A 25327-nucleotide genomic window follows, 5' to 3' on the forward strand; every position below is an offset into this window, starting at 1 on the left:
TTATGTAACGTCCTCCCAAACTAGCTGTGAGCTTATATATGTGGCACAGTACCATATCTCGTTCTTTGAGAAAAAGGAGCTAGCACACAACGCACCCTGCAGTATGCGTGCAGCTAGCCACGATAATATTAGCAGACGTAAAAGTCATTCCAGGTTCTTAGTAGATCCTCTGTTTCGCAGCATATATAGGAGCCCGGCGGTGCACGCATGTGTCAAGACGAAAAGCACCGACAGATAAACGACCAAACGCATCAGCATTACCGCTCCTTCACGCCCAATTACCCGAGGAATCAGACCATTGCCTCCCCTGAGCAGCGAATCGAAGCGACCATCTAGTTTCCCCCGCATGCACACGCCACCGTGCGCGTACAATACAAATGTGTTGTCTCCTTTCTGGAAGCTAGCCAGGTTTCTTCACGTAGCTGGAGGAGAACACAGCCGTGAGCCGTGCTAGACCGAGAGGAAGAGAAGGATCGCGCGCGCGGCCGGGATGGCGGAGGCGATCATCGGGCCTCTGGTCGGGAGGCTGCAGGAGGTGGCCGTGGGCGAGGCCCGGTTGCTGTTTGGGGTGAACGCCGACATCCACAGGCTCCGGGACAAGCTCATGTGGCTGCAGGCCTTCCTCCGCGAGGCCGACACCAGGCGCCGCGCCGTCTCCAACGAGATCACGAGGGTCTGGACGCAGCAGACGCGGGACGCCGTCTTCGACGCCGAGGACGCCCTCGACCATTACCATCTCCATGTGGACAAGTCCAGGTATGTATGGGCCTCAAAAACAGTCATATGTCAGCCCACAACCCACAAAATTGCATGAGCATTGAGCAGTGCTTTTATGCTCCAGAAATGTTTCCAAACGTCTGGTTTAATTAATTTATTGTATGTACATATATGCATTCTGAAGGTACCCAAGGTGGGCTCGTCCTACTATGCGATGCCTGGCAACATTTACAACAGAAATACGGATGAGACGCAGCCTATCAAGAAAAATTAAGGCCATCAACCGAAGGCTTGATGATATCATTGAAAACAAAGATAAATACAAGATGGATGATGCGGATAAGAAGACAGATGTGACATGGAAACCTTCTACCACGGCATCTATACCTTACACCCATAGAAAGCTGTAAGTGTTGACATAATTACGTTTTATACTAGTATAACTATATTTTGATAGTACCTTTTACGTGCTATAGGTCCCAAATATGCTTGTGCTTACGAGATAATAATTTAATTAACTACTTCTTGGTGTGGTGGAGTTGTCAAGGCATGATTTCACCCACTATGTGGTACAAATCTAACGGAATATAATTTATACACATGCAAGTGCTTTTTCTGAGTTATACTGACCAGTGTGTGAGCATAGGCACATTTGTGGGGCTAGAGGTTCGGGTATGTCATCCTTGTAATCGTAGAAGAAATACTTTTGCTTAGGTGTCCTGACTTTTAAAAACTATATGTAGACAAGATTTTAGCTTAAGTTAAACAAGTTTAAACGTTCCAACAGGTTGACATACATTAAGTTCTAAATAATGCCAAGTGACATATAAGTTGCTTACCCATTTGAACGTGTATTGAATTCTGGAAGAATCCTAGGAACTAATTTGAAACTTCTACATTTTGTGTTGAGAAGTTTATAGTGTTTTAGATAAAAGGGGTCTGTTCCTTGTTTATATCCCTGCCACGCACCACCACGTTGCAAGCCTAACCCACACACCTCCGGTACAGCTTCCGTTAGAATCCACATAGGTGGCAGTTGCGCCATCTCCCGAACAGTTTACAATCTGTCTTGTAGTATCCGGCGGTGATTTCATATCATAATACAGATGGCAACACAAACGCCTGTCTTAACAAAATATAAACCATCTGAAAATATCAAACAATCATCATTAGGGGGGTTGATGACTGATGCAATTTGCAGACAGTCGAATGTAAAGAACCATCGGAATTTAATGTCTTAAAATAGACGACCATCATGGAAGAACCATCGGATTTTTCTTCAAATAAGCAGATATAAAAAAACGGTAATGCTATAGAATTGATGTCCGAAATTTTTTTTAAAAATCGGATGCTCCGACATACGTTGCAATAGTTAAACATCGATGTTGCAACTATTATTTATACATGTTTCATGGTGAATGTTGCATGAAACATAGTGTTTATGTTGTGGTAGGAACTTTCTATCCTAGAGTCAAACCATATAGTCATTTTTACGCATTGTTTTTCATGTTGCAACAGTAACCGCTGATGTTTCACTAGGTGATTTTTAATGTTTCGTCGGTGCATCCGATGGGAAATTTTCCATCGGACGTCCAGGCGCTAGTAGTGCCAAAAAAAAATTGTCTGTAGTATTCCAACCATATGCACTCAGCCATTTTTGTCACCATCATCAATATGCATTTTAGATAAATAAAAAAGACTTTTGTAGTTTTTAATATGAAAAATTAATGTAATTACAGAATAATATGTCAAGCTGGAAAATTTTAAAAAATATACCCCTATCGTCAACTGGAAGAAGAAATCATATTTTTGCATGCTAGCTGGACAAAAACAGGTAATTTCATCTACCAAGTAGACGAAATTAGTATATCATCGGCGGATGAAATATATATAATCCAACCATTGAACGAAACTACATGACGAAAATAGTTGTCATATACTGTGCATGACAAAATCCATATTTCGTGTAGTGACCGGACGAAATCTTGTTCCACTTAAAAAAAAAGAATGGCAACGTGCCGGTCGACTTGACATGAAAACAAAGAATGGCAACATGCCGGACGACTTGAACATGCATTTGAAATTTCCGAACCATTGAAGCTGCAATTCCCGGCAGTGAAATTACATGACAAAGAGGATCCGTGCCCGGTACATTGTTGCCGATGGTAGCACGATGACTATAGAGTTTGCAACATGCGGACACCACCTCTTACCTAAACAATCTACTACAAGTTGCATAGCATGTACAGCGTCGTTTTAATCTAAACATACGCCCTTTCTAAACCTAACATGCCTTAGCCTGCGTTTGGATGTAGATATTCAGCCTTAGAATTGGAAATTGGCATTGAAACTCTCGAATGCCGACTGTTTGGATGTCCAAAAATTCAGAATTAGAAATCAACTCCAATGCCAACTGATATTCATCACGCACACACTCCCTTCCCCTCGATACCAAGCTCACCCCCTCCGTATTCACTGGAATCATTGCTCATCCCATCCCCGCATCTCTGTCTCTCTCACAGACTCGCACCCTCTTCCTTCTCCATGGCATGCCGTGTCGCCCCTCTAGACCTCTGCTCCTTCCTTCAATGGCGAGCGGCGCCACCCCTCCACCAGCACACCACATCCTCCCTTGCCTCCCTCCACCAGCGGCCGCATCCTCCCTGCCTTCCTCCACGCCGAGCCGCAACGCCCCTCTGCTAGCATGCTGCATCCTCCCCTGCCTCCCTCTGCCGGCGGCCACATCCTCCCTGCCTCTCTCGAGCCGCCCCTCCCCTACCTCCCTCCACCGGCAAGCCACACACGCCCCTCCCTTGCCTCCCTTCGCTGGCACCGCTCTCCTTTTCCCTCCCTTCACCGTCCCTAGCTGCAGCAGCTCAGTGTCCCTCATCTCCACGGATGGTGGATGGAGGAGCTGGGGGGTGGTTGTGACTCGGTGCCCCTATCTTCGTCATTGGTCGATCTGGGTGTCCATGGCGCATGAAGGAGGAGCCGGTGGCTGGTCGTGGCTCAGTGCCCCTCTGTTCGTCGTTGGTGGATCTAGGTGTCCATGGCGCATGGAGGAGCTGGTGGGTGGTCGTAGCTACCGACGGTGATGGGAAGAGCAGTGGGGGAGAGAAGATGAGTCAATGCCAAATCTTACTCCATGCACATCCAAACACGAATCAGTATTCGTGCTCTTGTTGAATTCCATCTCGCAATTTCATCAACATCCAAACAATCACTTTGGTATTGTGACCCATTTCCAAAACTACTCTGATTTGGTATTGAGACCAATTCAATGCCAAGCCCCATAGTATCGACATCCAAATGGAGCCTTAGGGAATTTAGAGAGCCGGGTGTAAAACCAAAGCAGCAGTAACTAGTAGTACTTACTCTAGGAGAATTGGGAGGGGCTAGCCTTGTAGAATCCAGCACCACCAGAGGACAGTGGAGATGGAGGACGATCCTTGTTTCGGTGGTACGTGCACTTGCACCACGGATCTAGAAAAATGGGGTCCCCTTCGATGCTAATGACAAAAGCATTTGCTTCCACATCGGCTTGAGGCTCTCCACCTACTGCTGTATATCAAAGATCTTACACTTCAGGTTGTTGATGTACTCTTTGGTGTGCTCCAGAATGGGAGGGTCGACCCACTTTGTAAAGTAGAAGTTCTCTTTATCAAGGTAGAACTGCATACAAGGTTGTGTTAGGGCATGTGATGTCATTAGTTGAGAGGGACAACATTACTCACTAATCCTATAGGGTATCTGAAAAGCGTCAACAACAATCATCGCAGTCATCGTACATCTGCTTGACGTAAGGCTTGTGGTGGTGGCATTGTGGCCACACATTGTTGTGGTCATCATAAGACTTAAGATTTTTTGGCAGAAGGAACGACTGACATTCCTCCAAAGGGAACTAGTCCACTGGTGGCTCATACTCCGCTGGTCCAAACGGACCCAACCATGTGATGGTAGGGAGAGGAGGAGCCCCTCCTTGGCCCCTCTCACGCCCTCTCTCACGTCCTCGCCCTGCTGTTGCAGCCATTGTTTATTGTGAGTTTGTTGAGTGGTGGTGGTGGAAGAGGAATAGATATGGAGGAATTTTAAGAGCATTGTGGTACATAGCATAGGCCACTTTGAAGAGCATTGAGTCACATCTAACTAAAAAGGCTTCCGTGCAAAGCGTGTAGGCTGAGGTAGATGTGCAGTTTGGGCTTGTTGGTGTAGTCCCGTCATACTTAAAAGGCTATTTATCATGCACCTATCCATGCTAGAGTCCCATCAAATAGAAAAAGCTAATGTTTAGGGTCCTTTAAGTCTATACACTAGACTTTTTAGTGATGGTTCATATCAACGGAGCTTTAGCATGCACTTTTTAAATGCAGCAAAGGAGAGTACTTGAAGCATCAACATGAAATGTTTTCACAATACAAACAACAGTACAATGGCATGTGAGGCACCCAATATGACAAATCTAAATGGCACCATGTCTAGAATATCATGGCTTAGGTAATGTAAATTGCTAGATCACAACTAAGGCTCTACTGGTTGAATCAACGGACTTTCCCCATCCTCACTTTTTTCAAGGAACATTATCCATCCTGCTTCTTCAGATTCTTGTGTCGCTATTCTTCTTGGAGCAGTTGTGCCTGACGAGCTTCAAATTCTCCCTCCTATTGTTTCAGTGCTGTGTCTCGGGCACCTAACTGCTCACACCGCCTCTGCAGTTCATCCTCTTTGCCCTTCAAATGGATCTATTGTTCGCGGATGCGTCGCTCTTGCTCAGCTCTTGCTCAAGCTGAGCAAGATGTGCCGCCTCTGTAGCCTTAGTATGCCTAACATAGTATTGCCCTTTGGTCTCTACCTACTCTGGTATTAACGACACCCTCCCTACAGGCCTACTGTTGATCCATTCCAAGAATGTTCAAGCTTGCATATACATTCGTGGTTAGTTGTATGTATGTGTACATTGAAAACATATTAAAAAGTTTTACGAATGGACAAACCTTGAAATCTTCATCAATGTCAAGACACTTGAAGTACCTACACCCCTTTTGTTGCCCCGAGGTATCCCATACTTGCAACCACACACGGAAGCTGCAGTGGTATTTGGGGCACTCATTCCATGGTGGAATCCCATTTCGATCATCCCTCCATAACAACATTTCTTACAGTGAGAAGCAATATCACTACAACAATTGAAGTAGGATTGGATAGTGGTAGTATTGCATTTGAACGTTGCATGGATGTTTGTTATATAGAATGCCTGTGACAAGGTGCATGGACCATATCTATCACAGTAAAGCAAAAGAACCTGCATTGACATCATAGGGCTACACCCGCTATAGGATCAAGAAGGCTAACTAAAAGGGGGCTAAATAGTCAATTCAAAAAAAATCTAGCAAGACTTAACTGACAAATAGTGGAATTAAAATGATCAGCTAAAATATGAATATAGCCCCAAACTTCAATTTCTCAACTATGTGCACCAGCACCCTATGTCTAGATCAAGGTTTGCAATCCTAGGGTGACAAGCAAGCAATTCAAGTTCATCTAGTAAGGTAAACTAATTGAAAGAAATTGCAAAAAGTAAATAAGCTCAAGTAGACATACCACAATGGAGACACCGATTTTGTCCCATGGTCTCAGCGACTTGCCGATCACCCCTAATCCAAGATGGCTCAAGATCAAAGAACTGCTCCACACCCCAATTCCACTAGAGTTGCTCTTCAACTCCGGTGAGGTGAGAACAATGCCTCCCACAAGCTCACCGGGCCTTCTCTCAAGCTTCACTTGAGAAGATCACTGATCACAGCACCAACATGTCATCTAAGTGCTGGCAAACATTAAGAGTAACAAGTTAAGACTAACATAAGTCTCCACCAAGTGCCTAATGCTCAATCTCTTATGCAACTGCACTTGAATCTTTCCTCTCACCGTCTCTTACGTGCAACACGTGCAAAAACTCGTGGGAGGACTTGTACAAGCTCAGGAAGGCTCAATGGGATGCCTAACACTTAACAAACTTGTAGGAAACTGAGTATACATAGGCCACCCCTCCAAAACTAGCTGTTACATTCAAATCTTGTCAAAATAGAGTTTTCACGGACTGTCGATCCTTACAGGTCCAGACTTCGGAGTGGACCGTTATGTCTATAGTGAATAGTCCATTGTACATAACTCGGATGGTCCACTAGTCATTTTCTATTGCAACCATAGAACCAATATGTTCCTATCCAACCCTAAAATCGATAGCACACCATTTCCTAATATAAGCACAGAACCAACATGTTTCTGTCCAACCCCAAAATCCATACCAATAGACCGTCTACCCCTCTGGGCCGGACCATCCACAACTCTATTTTCAGCACAACCAAGGCTTGGTAAAAGGACCATAACTTTTAACTTCGATGTCCAAATTGAAATAGGTGATCCTAGACTCTATGGAAAGCTCGTTTAGAGGAATATGCATCCCAACAAAATGCTTGATCAAAGATACAATGGATCAAAGAAGAACTGCAATCCAAGATCCACCACACACCATTACCGTCAACCATTTGCAACTTTTGCAACCTACCAATTCCATGACAAGGCTAGAATGCATATGCAAGATTGAGCTTTTAAACACCTAGAAAAGACTCAAGCATCATCAAGACCCCTCTTAATGGTACAACATTCTATGTTATCAATCTGGCCTTTTCTCCAGTAATCACCGAGATTAGCAAAACTAAAATGCCCTACATATCATACCTTTGCCTTGCGCAAATCCATTTGGGTCTAGCTTGATGCTCATATGCATATTGTGTCCATCACTATCAGTTCTTTAGGGCACTTGATGTTCATCGACATAAGGGCTCCACCCATTTCATCTCATCAACACACTTGATGTCGATCAAGACATGATTTCCACCTTCTAACTTTTACCACATCATTTGGCTCTCATCAACAAATGATGTTCATTCATTTTCATTTCTTTAAGCCACATTATGTCCTTTGCCATGTGAAGTATATCCTTTGCTTTCTTGCTATATCTTCTTGTACTCTTCGTGTAAATGATGTGGATCACCCATAGCTTCACATGGCTTCTCATGGTCCATCGATGCTAAGCCTTTACTCACCCTTCACGACTGCCTTGGTCCCTCGGCGCCAATTCCCTCGCTTGCCCTTCACCCTTGCATGGTCCATCGCCACCGAGCCTATGCTTACCCTTCACCATATGCCACATGAAACCACTTTGTATCCTGCATCTTCAATGTATTCACTTTATCATTCACTCCATTCAACACAATACTTGTTGATCACAAAATAATAATGCTCATGTTTTTTATTTCCATAAATTCAACATCTCATGTCCATATTTCTTCATACCTTCTCAACAAGTGTCCATTGATCATAATGTCTTGTTGTCATCAATCACAACCTCAAATTATTCATCCTCAACCAATTAGCTATCAACCTTTATCTTGATGCCAAAACTCAACCTAATACACCATCTCATGGAAATATTTAGTTCCATGCATCTTGTTGTCATTAATCACCAAAAATCATCATAGCACAATGCTTATGGGCCTAGATCCTTCACCTGCCTACATATCAAAGTTTGAGCATTGGCCTACATATCATAGTCTGCAGCATAATGATACACCTATGCCTCATCCTATCCTTGACCCCTACCACGGCCCTAATGTTGAACTAAAGGCTGCTTCGGCTTTATGCCGACACGGGTGCCCTAGGCTTGTCTTAGTATGATGGTGAGAAGCGGGTGGTAGGCCTAATCTCTCATCTTTGTACCACCACCTCCTCTAGGATCTCATGCGTAAGCTCCATAGGCTGCGGGTACGAGAAGAGTTGTCAGTAGTCCATCTCCCGCTGTGTGCCTCTGTAGCCCTTAGAGGCCACGTAGAAGGACTCTGAAGCACCATGCCCATCTTCGTGCTACGATGGAACTACAAACTAAAAACACACATTACATCATTGAATTATGAAACACACATGAACAAAACAAATGCAATACAAAATGAGATGCATGACGCATGGACCTAGAACGGGGTTAAACACAATAGTGATATATCCAGCAAACCCACGTACAGGAATGGTGGGTTGCAAAACTGGCCGTGGGACCCCGAATAACAAAGGTGCTTGGGGGGTAGACATGGGCCCCTTGAATTGTAGAAGGACCTGCGTTGGCTAGCACGGGTGTCCATGGTAAGGCTGTGTCCTGCCAAATCGAACCTCCTGGCTGCTCAAGGGAGAAGCTGTGTACAAAGGTCGGTGCACCATCGTAGTAGGTTGTGGCGGCCTATACCTGGTACTTGGCACACAACGGTCTTTGACGACATCATCTGTATGTCGACATGTGACAATATCCATAATATGCTTTGCCTTATGGTCTAGCCGGGAGAACATCTCTATGACATCATCGTAGGCTGCACTTGAGTCCTACTGACCGAGCAACACTACCGCTTGTGTTGTTTCTTGCTCTATCTCCATTCACAAGTCATCCTATGAAAATGTAAGAATGAGAGTTAATTAATGGGCAAAATTGGAATAATCGAATGGAAGTTGTTCAACACATACCGCCTAGTGAAGGGCTCGACCTATGTGACTAGGGTAAAGTGGCTATGGTACCATGGGCTCATCTTGTTGATGCTTCAGGAAGACAAGCCATGTGTGAGTGCGAGCTGGTAAACATCACCCAATCAAACAACCACAACAAGAACAAGTACACCTCAAAGTGATGAGTGATCTGGTAGGGTGTGGGGTCCTCCGCCATCCTCTCCAACTGCATAACAAATGTGCATTAGTACAATTTATTGAAACAAATAATATAGCACAGTGTATGGATTTATGCTTAACTTACTCTGAACATCTTGAGCCATTACTCTAAATATCTTGAGCCACTAGAACTACAAGTCGTGCTTCTTGCTCGCTGCAATGGCAAGGCCCACGGGCTCAGGTAGAACAGCCTGAAATCTCTTCACCAAGTTCTCACACCAACCCACGTGAATGACGGAGGGCCCAATAGGCCTACCATGTATAGGTAGGTCGGTGAGAATGGACACATCCTCTAGTGTCCTAGTCATCTTACTAAACGGCACGTGGAAGGTGTGCGTAATGGGCCTCCATCAGTCCACCAATGCTGAGAGCTGGCACTAGTCATAAGGGAAACATCTCGACTACTCAGGTTGGTCGTCATCTAACTCCTTTGCATCAGCTGCATCCTCGCACGTTGCCTCACGCATAAGGGGAAGCAGGGCAGCATGCTCAAGCCTAACAAAAGAATTTGATACGTTTTTTATAGTACCCAATTATGGCATACAACATACCTTCTATAATTCCAACAAGGGGTAGACCACAAAAGCCACTTATAATCCAATTGTAAACCTCAACTAGGATTGAAGTCATAATGCTCCACCTTGCACCTACTGTGTTAAAGAGCAACGCCTACTTCTCTTTGGACTCCGCCTCTATCCAATGAGAGAAACACATGATGTTCTGTACTCTCCATCACTGAACATTAGGATCATCTAACCCTTCACCGAGTGGCGGTAATCCTGGTGTGATCCTAGGATTTTCATTCATCAATGGCTTCTTGCTCATCTTGTCGACATGTGCCGTAGTAAACTTATCTAACTCTTGCCATAGTGCATTAAACTTTCCTTTCTAGTTCTGGATGCACAATAACTTAAACATGATCATTAATTTCTTACTCCTAAATTTCATATACAAAATTCACCACCATATGGCGCATGCACTACCGGCTCTATAAGTCTAACCACGGATATGGCTCCACAGGATCCTCTTGCAAAGACTTCACTGCTGAAAGTAAGACAACAAGCCGATCATGAATGGTACAAACATTTGGCTAATCAAACGCAACACCAGGCTTAAGATGCCGAAGAAACCACAACCAGCTTTCATTGTTCTCACTCTCAAGGAAGGCGAAAGACAAATGAAGTAGCTGTTGGTTTACATCAACTCCAATTACAGCTGTCATTTATACTTGCCCATTAAGAAGGCCCCATTCACAAAAAAAGCACTAGAGGACAATGCTTAAATGACTCAATGCATGGGCCCAAAGACAAGAAAGTACCTCTGAACACCCTTGGTTGATCTTGGTATACTGTCTCCTTGAATGCGGTGTACATCCCAGGGTTTCGTTCCTTCAGGCTATCAAACACATGGGGCATGTTACAATAGGATGCCTCATATGTACCCTAACGCTTCTCGAGGGTAATCTTATTTACCCGCCAATCTTTCTGATAAGTTATATCATATTTGAAACTGTCAGCGTACTCCTCATTGGATAAACGACCACTCCATGTCCCTCTTTTCAATTATCTCACTATATAGTTCATTCGCAACTAGAGACATCATTAGGTTATGGTGCCTTTTCCCTAAGTTCTGCAACGTACAACTGTGATTCTTCACTATAGAAGCTATCCAATGGATATCAAGTTTCAGCTTGTATGCATGCACATAGAAGCTGCACCTAGGTGCCCTGCACTTGACACTGTATTTTGATGGGCCAGAAGTCTTGACCCACACCTCCCTCGGTAACACGATCACCCACTGTGACAGTGTCCTTTAATTCTTGCTTATTTGGAAATAGTTGATTCACATCAATCATGCTGTAACCATAATGGTACGGAGACTCCGATCCTTCTTATCCATAGCTTCCATAGTCGATGCATCTGCCATATTCCATTGTTCAAGAATAGGAGAATTTATGTCCACAATTCCTTCTTCTTCATCACCAACTTCAACATCATCTTCCTCTTCCTCACCCAAATTTTCCTCCTCTTCCATGGTGTTGCAGTCAACAGTTTCTAACTCTTCAACAATCTCTTGGCCTCGTATCCACCATCAGCCACACTATCAACATCATCTACCCCCTCCGAACGGCACCTTCCTCTGTGATCTCCAACTATTCTAGTGACACATCAACCCCACAAATGCTCTTGTTCTTGGCTGCCTGCGATGAGCTTTCCTCTCTGACAAACTCTTTTGGACATGCCTTAACTAGGATAGTTAATGGAATATTACACTGTCTGCACCCATTTCCTCCACTTATATGTTCGGTTAGCAGCTCTGAGCTCATACATGACTGGACTCATACCCTCGAGACACAAGGATTGAATCATAACCAAAAAAATACTTGTATATATCCATCTGAAATAATGCCATGAACCAATCTATCAAATACCTTATATTAGCAACTTCGGCTTGCTCAATGGTGATTTGAGGGGACATACTCAAATGAGATCCATTCTAATAGAATATTCTAATCTAATTTGAGCTCGACCTGGCTATCACCTGGCACAAGTTTGAGCTACTAGTTAAATATGACAACAAATTAAATTTGTCATAAACCTAATTTGTAAACTCTAAATTTCATTATTACCAACTAATATAAACTACATTTCATCAACTAAAATTATCCTAACCCTAAACAAAACATAAATCTAAAATATAAACAAACAAAAAACTACCTGCATGCTACCTCGACAGTGCTGCGCTCCCCCGGCCGCGAGCCCGCAGCGCACCACACTATTTGGCCCACGTGCGCCGTGCTGCACTGTGCACCCTGGCCTGCGCCCGCTCCCCAGCTCGCTCGCCTGCAGCTGTACCCGTCGACAGAGAGAGAAGGTCACCATAGATACGGTACAAAATGAGAGGGTTGCGTGAGAGAAAATCTATCGGCCACGGGCTGACGAAATCAGATTTCTTCATCCAACAGCCCGATGAAAATAGTGTGCCCTATGTGACTTCTTACCTGTGGTATAAAATATTCTAGTGGTTAGAAGAAATAGGGTTTTCGTCTGTTGGTTCGACAAAATAACCAAATTTCGTCTACTGGCGAGATGAAGATATGATTTCATCTACCTAGTAGATGACTGGGGTATATTTTTGCAATTTCCGAGACCTAGCATATTATTTTGTAATTATGTTAATTTTTCGTATTAAAAAATTAAAAAACCAAATAAAACAGATGGCTTTTTATTGGCTGGCGTCTGCAATATCACATTAAGCAATATATTTCAGATGTTTGTTCAGGCAATGGGACAGCGTAATAGGAAAACATACATTTGAATTCAATTAATTACATATGCTACATCACTGCATTTTAGATAAATAAAACAGATGGCTTTTTATTGACCAGTTGTTTGAAACATCACATTAAGCAATATATTTTAGATGTTTGTTCAGCAAATGTGACAGCATAAATAGGAAAATATATAGATGAATTCAATGAACTACATATACTACATCACTTGCATTACTATACTACAGTAATCAGTCAATAATTATATTCTAATCGACTAATAACAGCACAAGACAATTCTACTTGACTAATAATAGCACAAGACAAGCAATTGTAGTTAATATAAAAGGCAATAGAATGGTGATTTTATTTTTGAACAAGTCATTGTAGTAACACCTTCTGTACCAGAATCTTCTTCACTAAGAGTTTAGCACTTCTTGTAGTGATACGTGCAAAGAATAATTATGATGAACGCATTGATAGCAGTTGCTTCGTTGAGATACTAATTCTTGTAGCAATTGCTTGTGTAACCATGAACCTACTTGTGTCACTCGAGCCATTTTGAGTAAATCCTGGGTCTACATCCACGAAATATGGCATAGCAAGCCACATGGCATAGGCGAGGTTCTAAATCGTCGTGTACATCATAGCAGATTAATAACTTATAATTATCATGAACTAATAACTGTGTAAAACACATATTCATCGGCATTAAGAATCATCATTACTACATTGGCAAGAAACCACGCAATGACATAGACAAAATTGTGCCTCAGATGACCAAAGTACTGACGTAGAGAAGGACTTTAATGAGATGTGTAAGATACTACATAGTAGAGATAATAATTTGTGGAGACAATGCATTTTGAGAAGCGAAACTATTTTAATGGTCTTTTATGAAATATTTTATGGTAATCGCAACATTCAGTAACCCAAGTGGATAGAAAAATCAAACCTTTGTGCAGTGAAAGGAAAAACAAAAAGGACAAACTTGGATAGAAAAGATTGTGCATATTTTTGAGTTGAAAATATATAATGTCCATTTTTTAATTATTATAAATAGATAACTATACTTAATTTTGATAACACGTGAACATTATTCAAAACATACTATTTAGATTGTACTTTACTAATAGTAATAATTATACAATGGTTGAACCTCAGGGATGATATCCACGATTCAAGTGTGGTGATATATGTGGAGGAGCATAAATTACTAGAGGAAGCCCTTAGTACTTTAGCAGAACAAGAAGAGAGCAATCAATATCATCCTATTGTGACCACAGTGTTTGGAGAAAGTGGTATTGGCAAGACAACCCTTGTGAGAGACCTATACAAAAGAATACATAAGAAGAAAGAGTTTGAAGTTCAAGCCATGGAGAGCTTTGCTCCTTATTTAACTGCTACCAACATCCTACAACAAATTATTCAGCAACTAACAGATGATGACAAGAATTGCCCTAAAGAAAAAGCCCTAGAAATGTTGAAAGTTGTATTGGGAGAAAAGAAGTACTTACTGGTGATAGATGGTGAAGTTAGCGGTACTGAATGGAAGAACATTCTTACTAGCCTTCCAGCAGGTGCAAGAGGAAGTAGAATAGTGCACATTACACAAGGTAAACCAGAAGAGCCACCAAGCAGCTATCGTCATTTGTCCATTCAGGTAAAGAAACTTAAAGAAGAAGACATCATGGAATTGTTCATAAAGAGGCTACCTAAGGAAATGCAGGATGAAAACTTCATAAAACACCACCGTGAAATTATTTGTAAAATCACTCAAGGGTTGCCATTGGCAGTAGTTCTTTTGTCAGGTCTTGTGCAAACTAAGGAGTTCCCTGTTGAGTGGGAGAAGGTTTTTGACTACCTTAAGTCAAAGCAGTCAAATAGGCTTGACAGTATGTTGTCCGTTTGCTTCGACGATCTTCCACATGAACTAAAATGTTGCTTCCTATACTTTGCTGCATTGCCAACCAACACAACAATTGAGGCACGCAACTTAGTGTGTATGTGGATTGCAGAGGGATTCATAAGGTCAAAAGGTGGAAAGTCGATGGAGAAGATTGGCTATATCTACCTAAATGAGTTGATTAATAGGAATCTTGTCAATCCAGTGAAAATGGACGATGATTCTAGTTTTGGGAGTATGTTTGTCACAATCCAAAACAAAGTTCATGAGTTTTTGCAGATTGAAGCACATGAAGCAAGCTTCGTGGAGGTCCATAGTGGTGATGATATCCCTACATTAACAAGTGCCCGTCGCCTCTCTCTACAGAACTACACTGAGAAATATGCTGTCCTGGCACATCCATTACCAAAGCTACGATCTATCTTTTCTCAGTATGAACAAGAGCCTAAAGGTCCTGATCATGGTCGTAGGTCCAAAAGAAGCCCAACTTATCATGTGTTTCATCTATCTCAACGAAGGGTAGTAAGCTCTATGAGAAAGAAAGACATTAGATCTCACATAAAAGAGTTGTTTCATGGATCTGAATACCTCCGTGTCATCAATCTGCAGGGGATTGACATCGGAGAAAAATTGACAAATGCAATAGGCAATGTTGTCCACTTGCAGTACCTTGGCATCACATCATGTTCAGTGACAAAGATCCCATCATCTATCGGAAGGCTCACTAGCCTTCAAACATTGGATGTCAGGGAAACTAATGTCCGAAAGCTCCCAAGGGCTTTCTGGATGATAAAGACCCTAAGGCATGTGTTTGGGTTTGCCCTGGAATTGCCTAAGCAAATTGGCAACTTGAGGCAGCTACATACACTTGACTCCATAGATCTTAAAGTTTTTGAGCAGGCCTTAAATGAGACGCTTGGAGAGATGATCCATCTTGAGTTCTTGTCTATTTGGCATATCTCACATGACAATGTGGTGGATTTACCTGGTGCTCTTGATAACCTTGAGAGCCTTAGGACGCTCATATTGCATGGGATTATACCTTCAAGTGTCTTCACCACCTCTTCCCTTCGCCGCCTCAAATTCATGTTTCTAAATGGGGACCTACCATATTCATATTACAAAGATGATGATAAGCATGTGTTTTTCCTACCTAATCTCATCATGCTTTCGTTGGAGGGAACAAATATCACACAAGAGTTCATTAGCAAGCTATCTGAGCTGCACTCTCTTGCCACCCTTGTGTTGTATCCTGGCTCGTACAAGGACAAGGAACTTGTATTCTCTTCACTCAGATTTCCACGTCTGAGGAAAATCAAGATTATTGATGTGCAAGTATTGGAAAAGGTCAAAATTGAGGTGAGCGTGCTTCCCAAGCTCAAAGAACTGGAAATTCACTCCCACCACACAGGTCATTATTATGAAATTGATATGGGTGATGATGAACATGGTCAAATCATGAGGATCATGGTAGACCTCAAGAAAGAAGATGCTGTTAATAAAGAAATGTTGCTACCACTGGATGGTTGATGGTTTTCTGCTGAAAAGGTAAAAAGGCACCAATCGGCGGCTGTTCAAATAGTGTGGATTAAGATGTTACGATTCATATGGTTCTTATAGCTGGATTGTATGGTTTGGCTATATACATACCCCCTCTTTGTTTTACATGTCATAACTACTTTGTCTTAAATAAAACTTGTCAAGCTTCGATCAAGTTTATAGAAAAATATATCAACATCTATAGTCCCAAATATATGCACTATCAAGATATATTCCATGGTGGATATAATGAAACAAATTTAGTAATTATATTTTTCTATAAACTTAGTCAAAATTGAAAAAGTTTGACTTATGACAAAACAAATGTGACATGTAAAAAAACAAAGCAATTATCAGGCCACTTTGGGCATTGTGTGTTCCCCCATGAAATATGTTGTGTTGTGTGTGTTGAACAGTTATTATAATATTTGGCTGACATAGTTACTATCAATGTTGTTCTCTGTATTTAAACTAATGTAATAATGTTGAAAAAGTCATGATGCTTACACTGCCATGAGCCTGTATATAAATGTCTGATATAACAAAGATGGAGTGAATGTTAAATGCCGAAATACAAAGATGTTTTAATTTGCATCAATTCGGATTATTCTTCTTTTAATTTGTAGGCCGCCCTTTGAGGGTTTGCTTTTTTGGCGTCAATATCTATGCATATATTACCAAGTGATTATTTGTTATTTAATAGAATGTATTTCATACAGGACTCATGCTATTTTTGAAGTGCAACTGAACTTCAATTGCAATTTTTCCCAACCAATGGACACATCTTATCTTATTATTACTAATTAGAGACTCGTTTTAAATTTTTCACGGTGATACTCACTACGTACGCTAGGAACAAAAGATAAATTTTAGAAACTCTTATAAAAAAAACAAAAACATCAATCCATCATCAGTAAATTGCATCCATCATACAACAGCTTGGCAGGTGTCCAACAACTTGTAAAATACTCAATTTAATACAATAACTTGATAGATGGGTGCGGATTGGTCCAATAACTTATGAAATGCTCAATTTAGTATAATAACTTGGCAAATTGGTGCATCTACAGTCCAAACGTTACAATGGTAGTGTATTAAGCAAAGTAGATGGACATGTGGATTTTGTTCTGAATAGTAATTCTTATTTTTTTCAATAAAAGTTGTTGGCACCAGGTTGTTGCTTCTCAACTATGTACATAATTTATTTGTTCATTAGTTCAAATTCAATAAAATTCTAGAAAAATGCCATTCGCGTTACCAAAAGTCTAATGTCCATAAGGGAGATCCTAGAATCTTTGGTTCGTTCTGCACTCTACTCATGTATTCCACAACTGTACAGAAGCATGCTTGTTTCCATTCTTTTACCTACTTTCCCTTTCTAAATAAGTACATGAGGCTTTAAAAAATATTTATGCCAAGCTCCCAAATGTATTGTAAGTAGATATCAACATATTGGTTTATTCTTTTGTGTAGCTTAACAATTCATATAATCAAATATGTAGAAAACAGTGAGAGTGAACTTATTAATATTCAATATAAAATTAAATTGCTTACTAAAAAGTAATTAGCATAAAAATATAATATTAATTTCCTAAATATTGAAGGTTCTTACCTTGGCTAGTTATATTGTCATTGCAACACGAATATCAATAGCTAAATAATACTCAATAATCTACAACGATGTGAATATACTTTCAATTATACTTACAAGGAGAAGAGAAAGAGGAGGGGGGGGGATACAAAAGGGTCATAGTGTTTCTAGCCATTGAAATATTGCTGGTGTATCAGTTTCTCTAATCCTATGTAACTGGAGAGAAACTTGGGCTTTGAACCTCATGGTCCAAAGTTGAATCGAAAACATTGCTGTTTCGAACATTCCAGAGTTCCCAAGATGCCACGATAAATATCTCTATGAAAAATGGTACGCTGGAATGACGCCTGGTCTCTGTGATACGTTCATGGATGTCTTGCAATGGTTGCCACAGGATGCCTAGTTTCTGCCAACTGGAGATTGCAAAGGTACAGTTGAAAAATAGGTGATCAATGGTCTCCTCCTGTCCTTGCATGCATAATACACAGTTGGCATCAGGTTGGACATCAAAGTTTCTTCTGCTGTGCATATTCTTCATGTTTAGGGGATCGACTAGTAGAAGCCAAGCGAAGAACTTGAGTCGGGGGGAGCATTTCGATTTCCAAATCAACCTGTAAGTCATTGGTATCTCTAGATGGTCGAAAGCCAAACAAATATATTGGATCTATGTTAGAAAATATATTGCCATTGTAATGTTTGGACTGAGATGTACAAATCTACTAAATTATTGCACTAAATTGAACATTTTTCAAGTTGTTGGACCAATATGCACCATATGTCAAGTTATTTACTAAATTGATCATTTTACAAGTTGTTGGATCAATTTGCACCCACCAGCCAAGTTGTTGTATGGTAGGTGCAATTTACAATTCTAATCATCATGACAATAATATCCATTGATTTTATTATGTTTCCAAAAAAATTACCCACCTATGTAATCCTAAAAGTACTCTAAAGTAAGACACCAAATTTATTTCTAATTTACCCACCTCTGTCATTAAAAAACCAACCTGAAGTAACCGTTCAATGTTCATCGAAACCACAGATATATACCATTTTGAAAATAATCAATATAAAGTAATCTCTGAATGCTCCTTCAACCAAAATTAACCCCCACATATATCATTATAGAATATTGGTTCAAAAATTATTCGATCTCATCTTTTTAACATTTCATCTAATTATTATCGTTGAAGAAAAATCACATATATAAGGATATAAGGAATCAAACCTAAGGTTTTTAAAAGGAAGAAAGAGTGATTAGGCAACGTTCGAGTAAAAGTTATTTTTATCTGAATGGAATCTTGTACAAATGAATTCAAACCACGTGCCTGGATCAGTGTTATCCTAGACGCTAAACGCTAGACGGTCAGTAACCCCCCTATAGCGTTTAAACACAATTTAATTAGATGGAAAAGTAAATGGTTTGGGCTGTAGTTGTAAATATCATAGTTCCGTACCTTCAGATTTAGTGATCCACAGTCCACCAGGGGGTTATCCAGGTAGTAGATTTGTAAGCGGGGGAGATTGTAAGACCAAGAACTCGAATGGTAACACAGGGGCGCTAGGTTTAGATACGTTCGGGCTTCCCGAGAGTAGTACCCTACGTCCTGTGTTCTGGTGGATTGTATTGCTGATCGCAAGTGCGAAGAGTTAACGTGCCCTCAGGGGTCGTCTCTGGCCATCTTATATGGACTGACGATCTAGGGTTACAAGTCGGATAGAATCTAATCTTAGTCGTTTGTTGCAAGAAAATCAATATGAGTCGGTTTACAACAAGTATCCCGTGATATTCGGGCTGAATCGGTTCGCCCGGCCTCCAAACTTGTACTTCACAGAACTTCATAACTTGCCCCGCATGCTATGGTCGAGCGGGGCCCACTTGTCAGGCCGGCTAATATCCTGGTTGGTGGGGACCTGTGGATACCCTTATCCCTCAAGCCCTTGAGCAATGTGGAGTCGAACAGGGGCCTGACGGATGCACAACGAAGCTTGTAATGTACTCAACTGAAGTTGCGGTTTCATCATAAGGATGGAGAGGCTGCGCAGTGCTCAATAAAGAAAGAAAAATTGAAGCCTCCATAGGCGTATGACCAAATGCATGTGGCTATACGACTGTCGAGCTTCGGGATGCCTGACATCTTGTAGACTCAAGGGAAGTACATGGAGGAAGTTGCAAGATGCATTCCATATGGACTAGCCCCCGCGCATTGAAGCGATTAAAGTAATTGGTCCAATGGTCAAGCATTCGTGCAGTAGTTGTATTGTGAGGTTTCAAAATATGGCACCCAGCGCCCGAGCGCATGGATTGGCAGAGTCATAGAGGCACGCCAATCTGAAATAGGTGCCCAACCCCCGAGTGTGAAGACCGGCGGAGCCAAGGAGGCACACCGACTTGAGATAGGCGTCCAGCCCCCAAGCGCGAGGACTAGCGGAGCCACGGAGGCACACCGATGTGAAATAGGCACCCAGCCCTCGAGCGCGAGGACTAGCTGAGGCACGCCGACCTGAGATAGGAGCCCAGCCCCCAAGTGCAAGGACTGGAGGAGCCAAGCAGGCAGCCGACCTGAGATAGGCGCCCAGTCCCCGAGTGCGAGGACTAGAGAAGCCAAGGAGGCACGCTGACCCAAAATAGGCACCCAGTCCCCGAGCGCGAGGACTGGCAAAGCCAAGGAGAAACACCAACCTGAGATAGGTGCCCAACCCCTGAGCACAAGAACTAGAGACTTAATGGAAAACCCGCGGATTCCATTCATCGTGTGTGCCGTAACGGGGGACCCGCGGATTTCATTGCTAGGTTTACGCTGTCAACTCCTTCAAAAGCCAAAGGGCCATGGTTTCTTTTTCATTTCCACTTCTCTCGCCTCCAAACGCCGCCACCGCATCCACCATCGCTAGGTCGCACTGCCACACCCTCAAATCAAATGCGAACCAAAGCAGCAGCCATTACGCCGCCATCTCGCAAACCAAAGCAGCAGCCGTTGTGCCACGATCTCGCATCGTATGCGAACCAACAGGACTGGAGACTAAAGAAATGGCCAACAAGCAAGCACCGGATCCGTCAACCTACTGGATTAAGTCTGTGTGACGAAGGAGAAGATCCAAGCGTTTGTCGACTGCGGCCTCCTTGGTCCCAAATTTGTTCTCGAGTGGAAGGCAACCATGGGCCAGAAATTTCCCACCGAGGATCGAACCGAGGCTGTCGTCTTTGTGGCATTCTTCAAGCAGGGATTTGGGATCCCTGCTGGAGATTACTTACATGGCCTGCTAGATTACTACAAAATTGAGTTAGTGCATCTGAACCCTAACTCCATTCTGGACATCGCCTTCTTTATCCACTTGCGCGAAGCTTTTCTCAGCATTCCTCCCCATTTCAATCTGTGGCACTACTTGTATCAACTGAAAGTGGTGACGACGAAGGGGAAACCAAGGATAATTGGCGGCTGTGGATTCTCACTACAACCAAAGAGAGTCACCGAATATTTTGATCTGGAACTAACGAACATGAACAAGGAGTGGCACAAGGAGTGGTTCATCATCACCAACCAGAAACCGTAGCTGCCACCCCGCCTCGGGTTCGCACCCATGAAAAGGCCGGAGTGGTCAAACCAGCTAACCTCCAAGGAGATGGTCCAAGTGAGGCAGCTCCTAAAGGAGATCGTCAACCTGAAGGGACATGGGCTCACAGCAGGAGCAGTGAGCATCAATTTCTGCCGAAGATTGACACAACCAATCAAGGATAGGGTTCATCCGGTGTATGAGTACTCGGGTCTATTGGATGTGACCCAGGAGGTCCAGCAGAAAGTTAACTGGGAAGAGGTCACCGGTCGGGTGTCCAAGTTCTCTTACGGCATCATCAAGAACAAGCGCTGCCCCAAAGTATATTCCCTCAAGAGGCCCGCCGACCTAGTAAGATCTGGACTTCATCATTTAGTTGTCCTATTTTGCTTTGCTTTGCATTTTCTCTACCTGATCCTATTTATCAAAAAGAGCAGAGAATCTAAGTTCTTCTACCCGGCACCACTTCCCGGGGGTGCCGAGCCACAATAGCCCAAGGTTTGCCCCACCACCTGCTGCCCTCGACTGGGAGTCAGCCTCATCCATCAACATCTTCGACGAGGATGTTCTGGTCCAAGGCAGCGGGACGGAGGCTGGGAGCGCTACTCCTGTTGAGCGGCGGATGCCCCAGGCTATGCACAAGGTGGTGGATTCCAAGGTGCCAGAGGTGGAGAAGAGAAAGCGGAAGAAAAGAGGGGCCACTAAGCCCATGGCGTCGTCTGTGGCAACTGCCTCTCCTGTCGAAGCCTCATCTGGGGTATTAAGTGATGACTCCAAGTCGCCCAACCCAGCCACGAAGAAGAAGAAAGCCGAGCTCCTTCAGACAACTGCTGCCGGCGTGGAGAAGCTCAAGGAGCGGCTGAAGACAGAGATCCATGGGGGAAGGCAGAAGGAGTTGACCCTTCCATCGCTGGTGCCTCTTCACCCTGAGTTCTGAGCAATGAAAAGCACACTGTGAGTATAGTCATGACATCGTTTATTGTTGAAAGTTTGTTTGTATATTGCTTCACTCTATCTCTACACCGCACCGACCGAGCAGGATGCTGGCATCGGGACCCAGGCAGAAGGTTGAATTCCTGATGCAGCCCTGGGGACTGCATCTGCGTCTTCTATTTAGGCCGGATGCGGGAGTAGCATAGTGGTGGAGCTTGAGAGGCTAGAGCAAAGGACTCCTTCACGTGAAGATGCTACCGGGGATGCAGCCGCTTCCACACCCGGGGCCGCGGATGCTAGCACCGAGGTGCAAATGGAGGAGACCTCATGGAGGCACCGGTTGATGCCAAGGTGGTGGGCTATGACACCGACGTCGATGCCTATAAGGAGGATGATCCCACCACCCTGAACTTCTTCAATACAGCCCTGGCGCAAGACGTTGCCAATGACAAGAAGGATCTTGCCGACCTGAAGCAAGCTTCTGCTAAGGTGGAGGATGTTTTATACGTAAGTTGGCCGACCTAATTTGGTGTTGATCTTCATTCCTATCTTTTGTCTTTGAATTGCTGGAGTGACTTTTGTACAGAACCTGGCTGAGCATGCGCATGAGAGGGCGGATGTCGTCTACCGTGCCGAGGAGTATAACCTCAGAGTCGAGTGCCTGGAGGCTGAGCTCAAAAGGGCCAAGGAGGATGCCGTGGAGCAAATCCAACAAAAATATTGGGAGCTTGCTGACTAGAGACGTATAACCAAGGAGGTCCAGGGCGATCTCAACCCATGTTGAATGGTACGGCTTCGACCCTTGTTAATATTCTAGTTTGGGTAGATGAGGCCGGTTCCTCTTCTTAAACCTTGGTAATTTGCAGATGCCCAGAAGAAGGAGGAGAGCCTCAAGAGAGACCTCAAGGAGTGCAAAACTGCAAATGCCCGACTGCAACAAGACTATGACATTGTTGTGCACTGTGAGTATGTCGTGTCACAGAAACTTGCCTTTGAGGCCGGCTTGTGCAAGGACATGGACCGGTGCTTGATTGCAGCAATGCATAGTCTTCAACATGATTAGGTGATCATTACAGGGTTGGAGGTGGAGCTGGAGGACCTGCGGTCGGCCGCGGGCTATGTGACGAACATGGTCCAGCCCGAGGCCAACCCTGCCAAGCTGATGCCACTGCTGGACCATTTGAGGAGTGCTCCAGATTGGCTGAGGGCCCTGATGAAGGAGACCACCGTGGAGTGCGTTAAGAATTTCATTGCACATCTGAAGATGCATTTCCCTTGGCTGGCCATGGAGCGCATCAGAGCATGGGTTGCCAAGGACTTCAATCCTAATAACCTTCCAGAGTTGGCCGACCAATATCAACAGGCTGCGGAGGATGTAGTCAATGAGCTGGACTTGTAATGAAAAACTATGATATGCATTAATCTGTGTCATGAGACAAGTATACTAGTCGATTAACTTAAGCGAATAGAAAGGCTCCATCCCTCCTTTGGTGTATATGATAGGACATCGTGTAGCTTAGGCTTGTAGCCGCTAAACGCCTAGCCTTGCCTGGCCAGCACTCTGCTAAGACCGGATCTCGAGCTTGTAGAGGAGGTGAATGCAAGGTTGTCTAGGTTTCGCAATTTAGGATGTCGTCCACACGAGTTAGTCTTACTACCGGAGAGGGGTAGGAGAAAAGGTGAGACCCAGAGGTTGGCACGTAATGGGGGAAGCCCCCAAGCGCAACGGCAAGGGTATGGTCTGTCGATCAGGTTGGACAACCCTCAAGCGTGAGGAAGAGCTCGGGTAAGAAAGCAAGAAGGTAGTAGGTACGCAAAGAACCTCTGGGATTTTATTTATTCAATGTGAAAGGTTTAAAGAGTACATAGCTTTTACGTCCTAAGGGTAGAAGTGTCACAAATGTTGGGTGTTCCATGGGTTTGGGACGCCTGAGCCGTCCACCCACTGCAACCGGTATGTGCCGGGCTGGATGACCTCTTTGACGATGAAGGGACCCTCCCAGGAGGCCAACAGCTTGTGCATGTACTTGGTGGACTAGATCTAGCGGAGCACCAAGTCGCCGATGTTGAATGAGCATTCCTGGATGTTCCTGTCGTGGTAGCGTCGAATCTGCTGCTCGTGCCGTGCGTGCTGGATGAGAGCCGACTCTTTAATGCTTCACCCTCCTCGTAGTATTGGATCCGCAGAGTGCCGAAGGCCACGTCTATTGGCAACATGCCCTCGAAGGCATATACCAGGAAGAAGGAAGTATAGTCGGTAGCCTGACTCTTTTGGGTTCGGAGGCCCCAAATGACATGGGGTAACTTACGAAGCCATCTGGTGGTGTACTTGGATGCATCGTCATAGATGTGATACTTGGAAATTAGAAGACCATCCCATTCGCACATTCGACTTGGCCGTTGCAGCGTGAGTGAGCTACTGAAGACTAGTACACATCAATCAGGTTGTCCTGGCAGAAATCCCAGAACTCGGATCATGTGAATTGCTTGCCTAGGTCTATGATGATCCTATTGGGGACCTTGAAGTGATGGATGAGTTCTTTAACAAACTGAGTGGCTTTGGCCAACTTGGTGCTGGTGACAGCCTTGACCTCGATCCACTTGGTGAATTTGTCAACTACCATAAAGATGTGGGTGTATCCACTCGGAGCGGTCTTGAAGGGGCTGACCATATCCAGCCCCCAGCATGCAAAGGGCCAGGATGGTGGAATGGTGCGTACAGCTTGGGCTGGGAGGTGCTCCTACTTGGAGAAGAATTGGCATCCTTTGCACCTCTGGACGAGCTCTTTTGCATCAGTGATAGCGGTTGGAGAGTAAAAGCCTGAGCGGAATGTTTTCTTGACCAGACTACCCAAGGCGGCATGGTTCCTGCACGAACCTAAGAAGGTTTCATGGAGGAGTTCGAGGCCTTCATTAGGGACGATGCATTTCATCAGGATCCTGGTAGATGTAGCCTTCCTATACAATTCTTTGCCGATCACAACGTAGGTTGTGCTGTGTTCTGCGAGTTTTTCATTCTTAACTTTATCCTTAGGGGACATGTTGTTAGTGA

The 25327-nt window shown here is 43.6% G+C and overlaps 2 protein-coding genes across 2 annotated transcripts; both read left to right on the forward strand.

The window, feature by feature from the left end:
* Positions 1-388: 388 nt before the first annotated feature.
* LOC117847688 (putative disease resistance protein At1g50180) lies at positions 389-10997 on the forward strand. The gene is made up of 3 exons (XM_072292827.1): positions 389-756; positions 902-1123; positions 10498-10997. The coding sequence occupies exons 1-3, from the start codon at positions 491-493 to the stop codon at positions 10523-10525; spliced, it is 516 nt and encodes a 171-aa protein (XP_072148928.1). The 5' UTR covers positions 389-490; the 3' UTR covers positions 10526-10997.
* Positions 10998-13999: 3002 nt separating this feature from the next.
* Positions 14000-17114, forward strand: LOC140220100 (putative disease resistance RPP13-like protein 2). Its single transcript, XM_034728940.2, has one exon. The coding sequence runs from the start codon at positions 14124-14126 to the stop codon at positions 16182-16184; it is 2061 nt and encodes a 686-aa protein (XP_034584831.2). The 5' UTR covers positions 14000-14123; the 3' UTR covers positions 16185-17114.
* Positions 17115-25327: the final 8213 nt, after the last annotated feature.

Source organism: Setaria viridis, chromosome 3 (assembly GCF_005286985.2).
Source record: "Setaria viridis chromosome 3, Setaria_viridis_v4.0, whole genome shotgun sequence".
Taxonomy (NCBI): domain Eukaryota; kingdom Viridiplantae; phylum Streptophyta; class Magnoliopsida; order Poales; family Poaceae; genus Setaria; species Setaria viridis.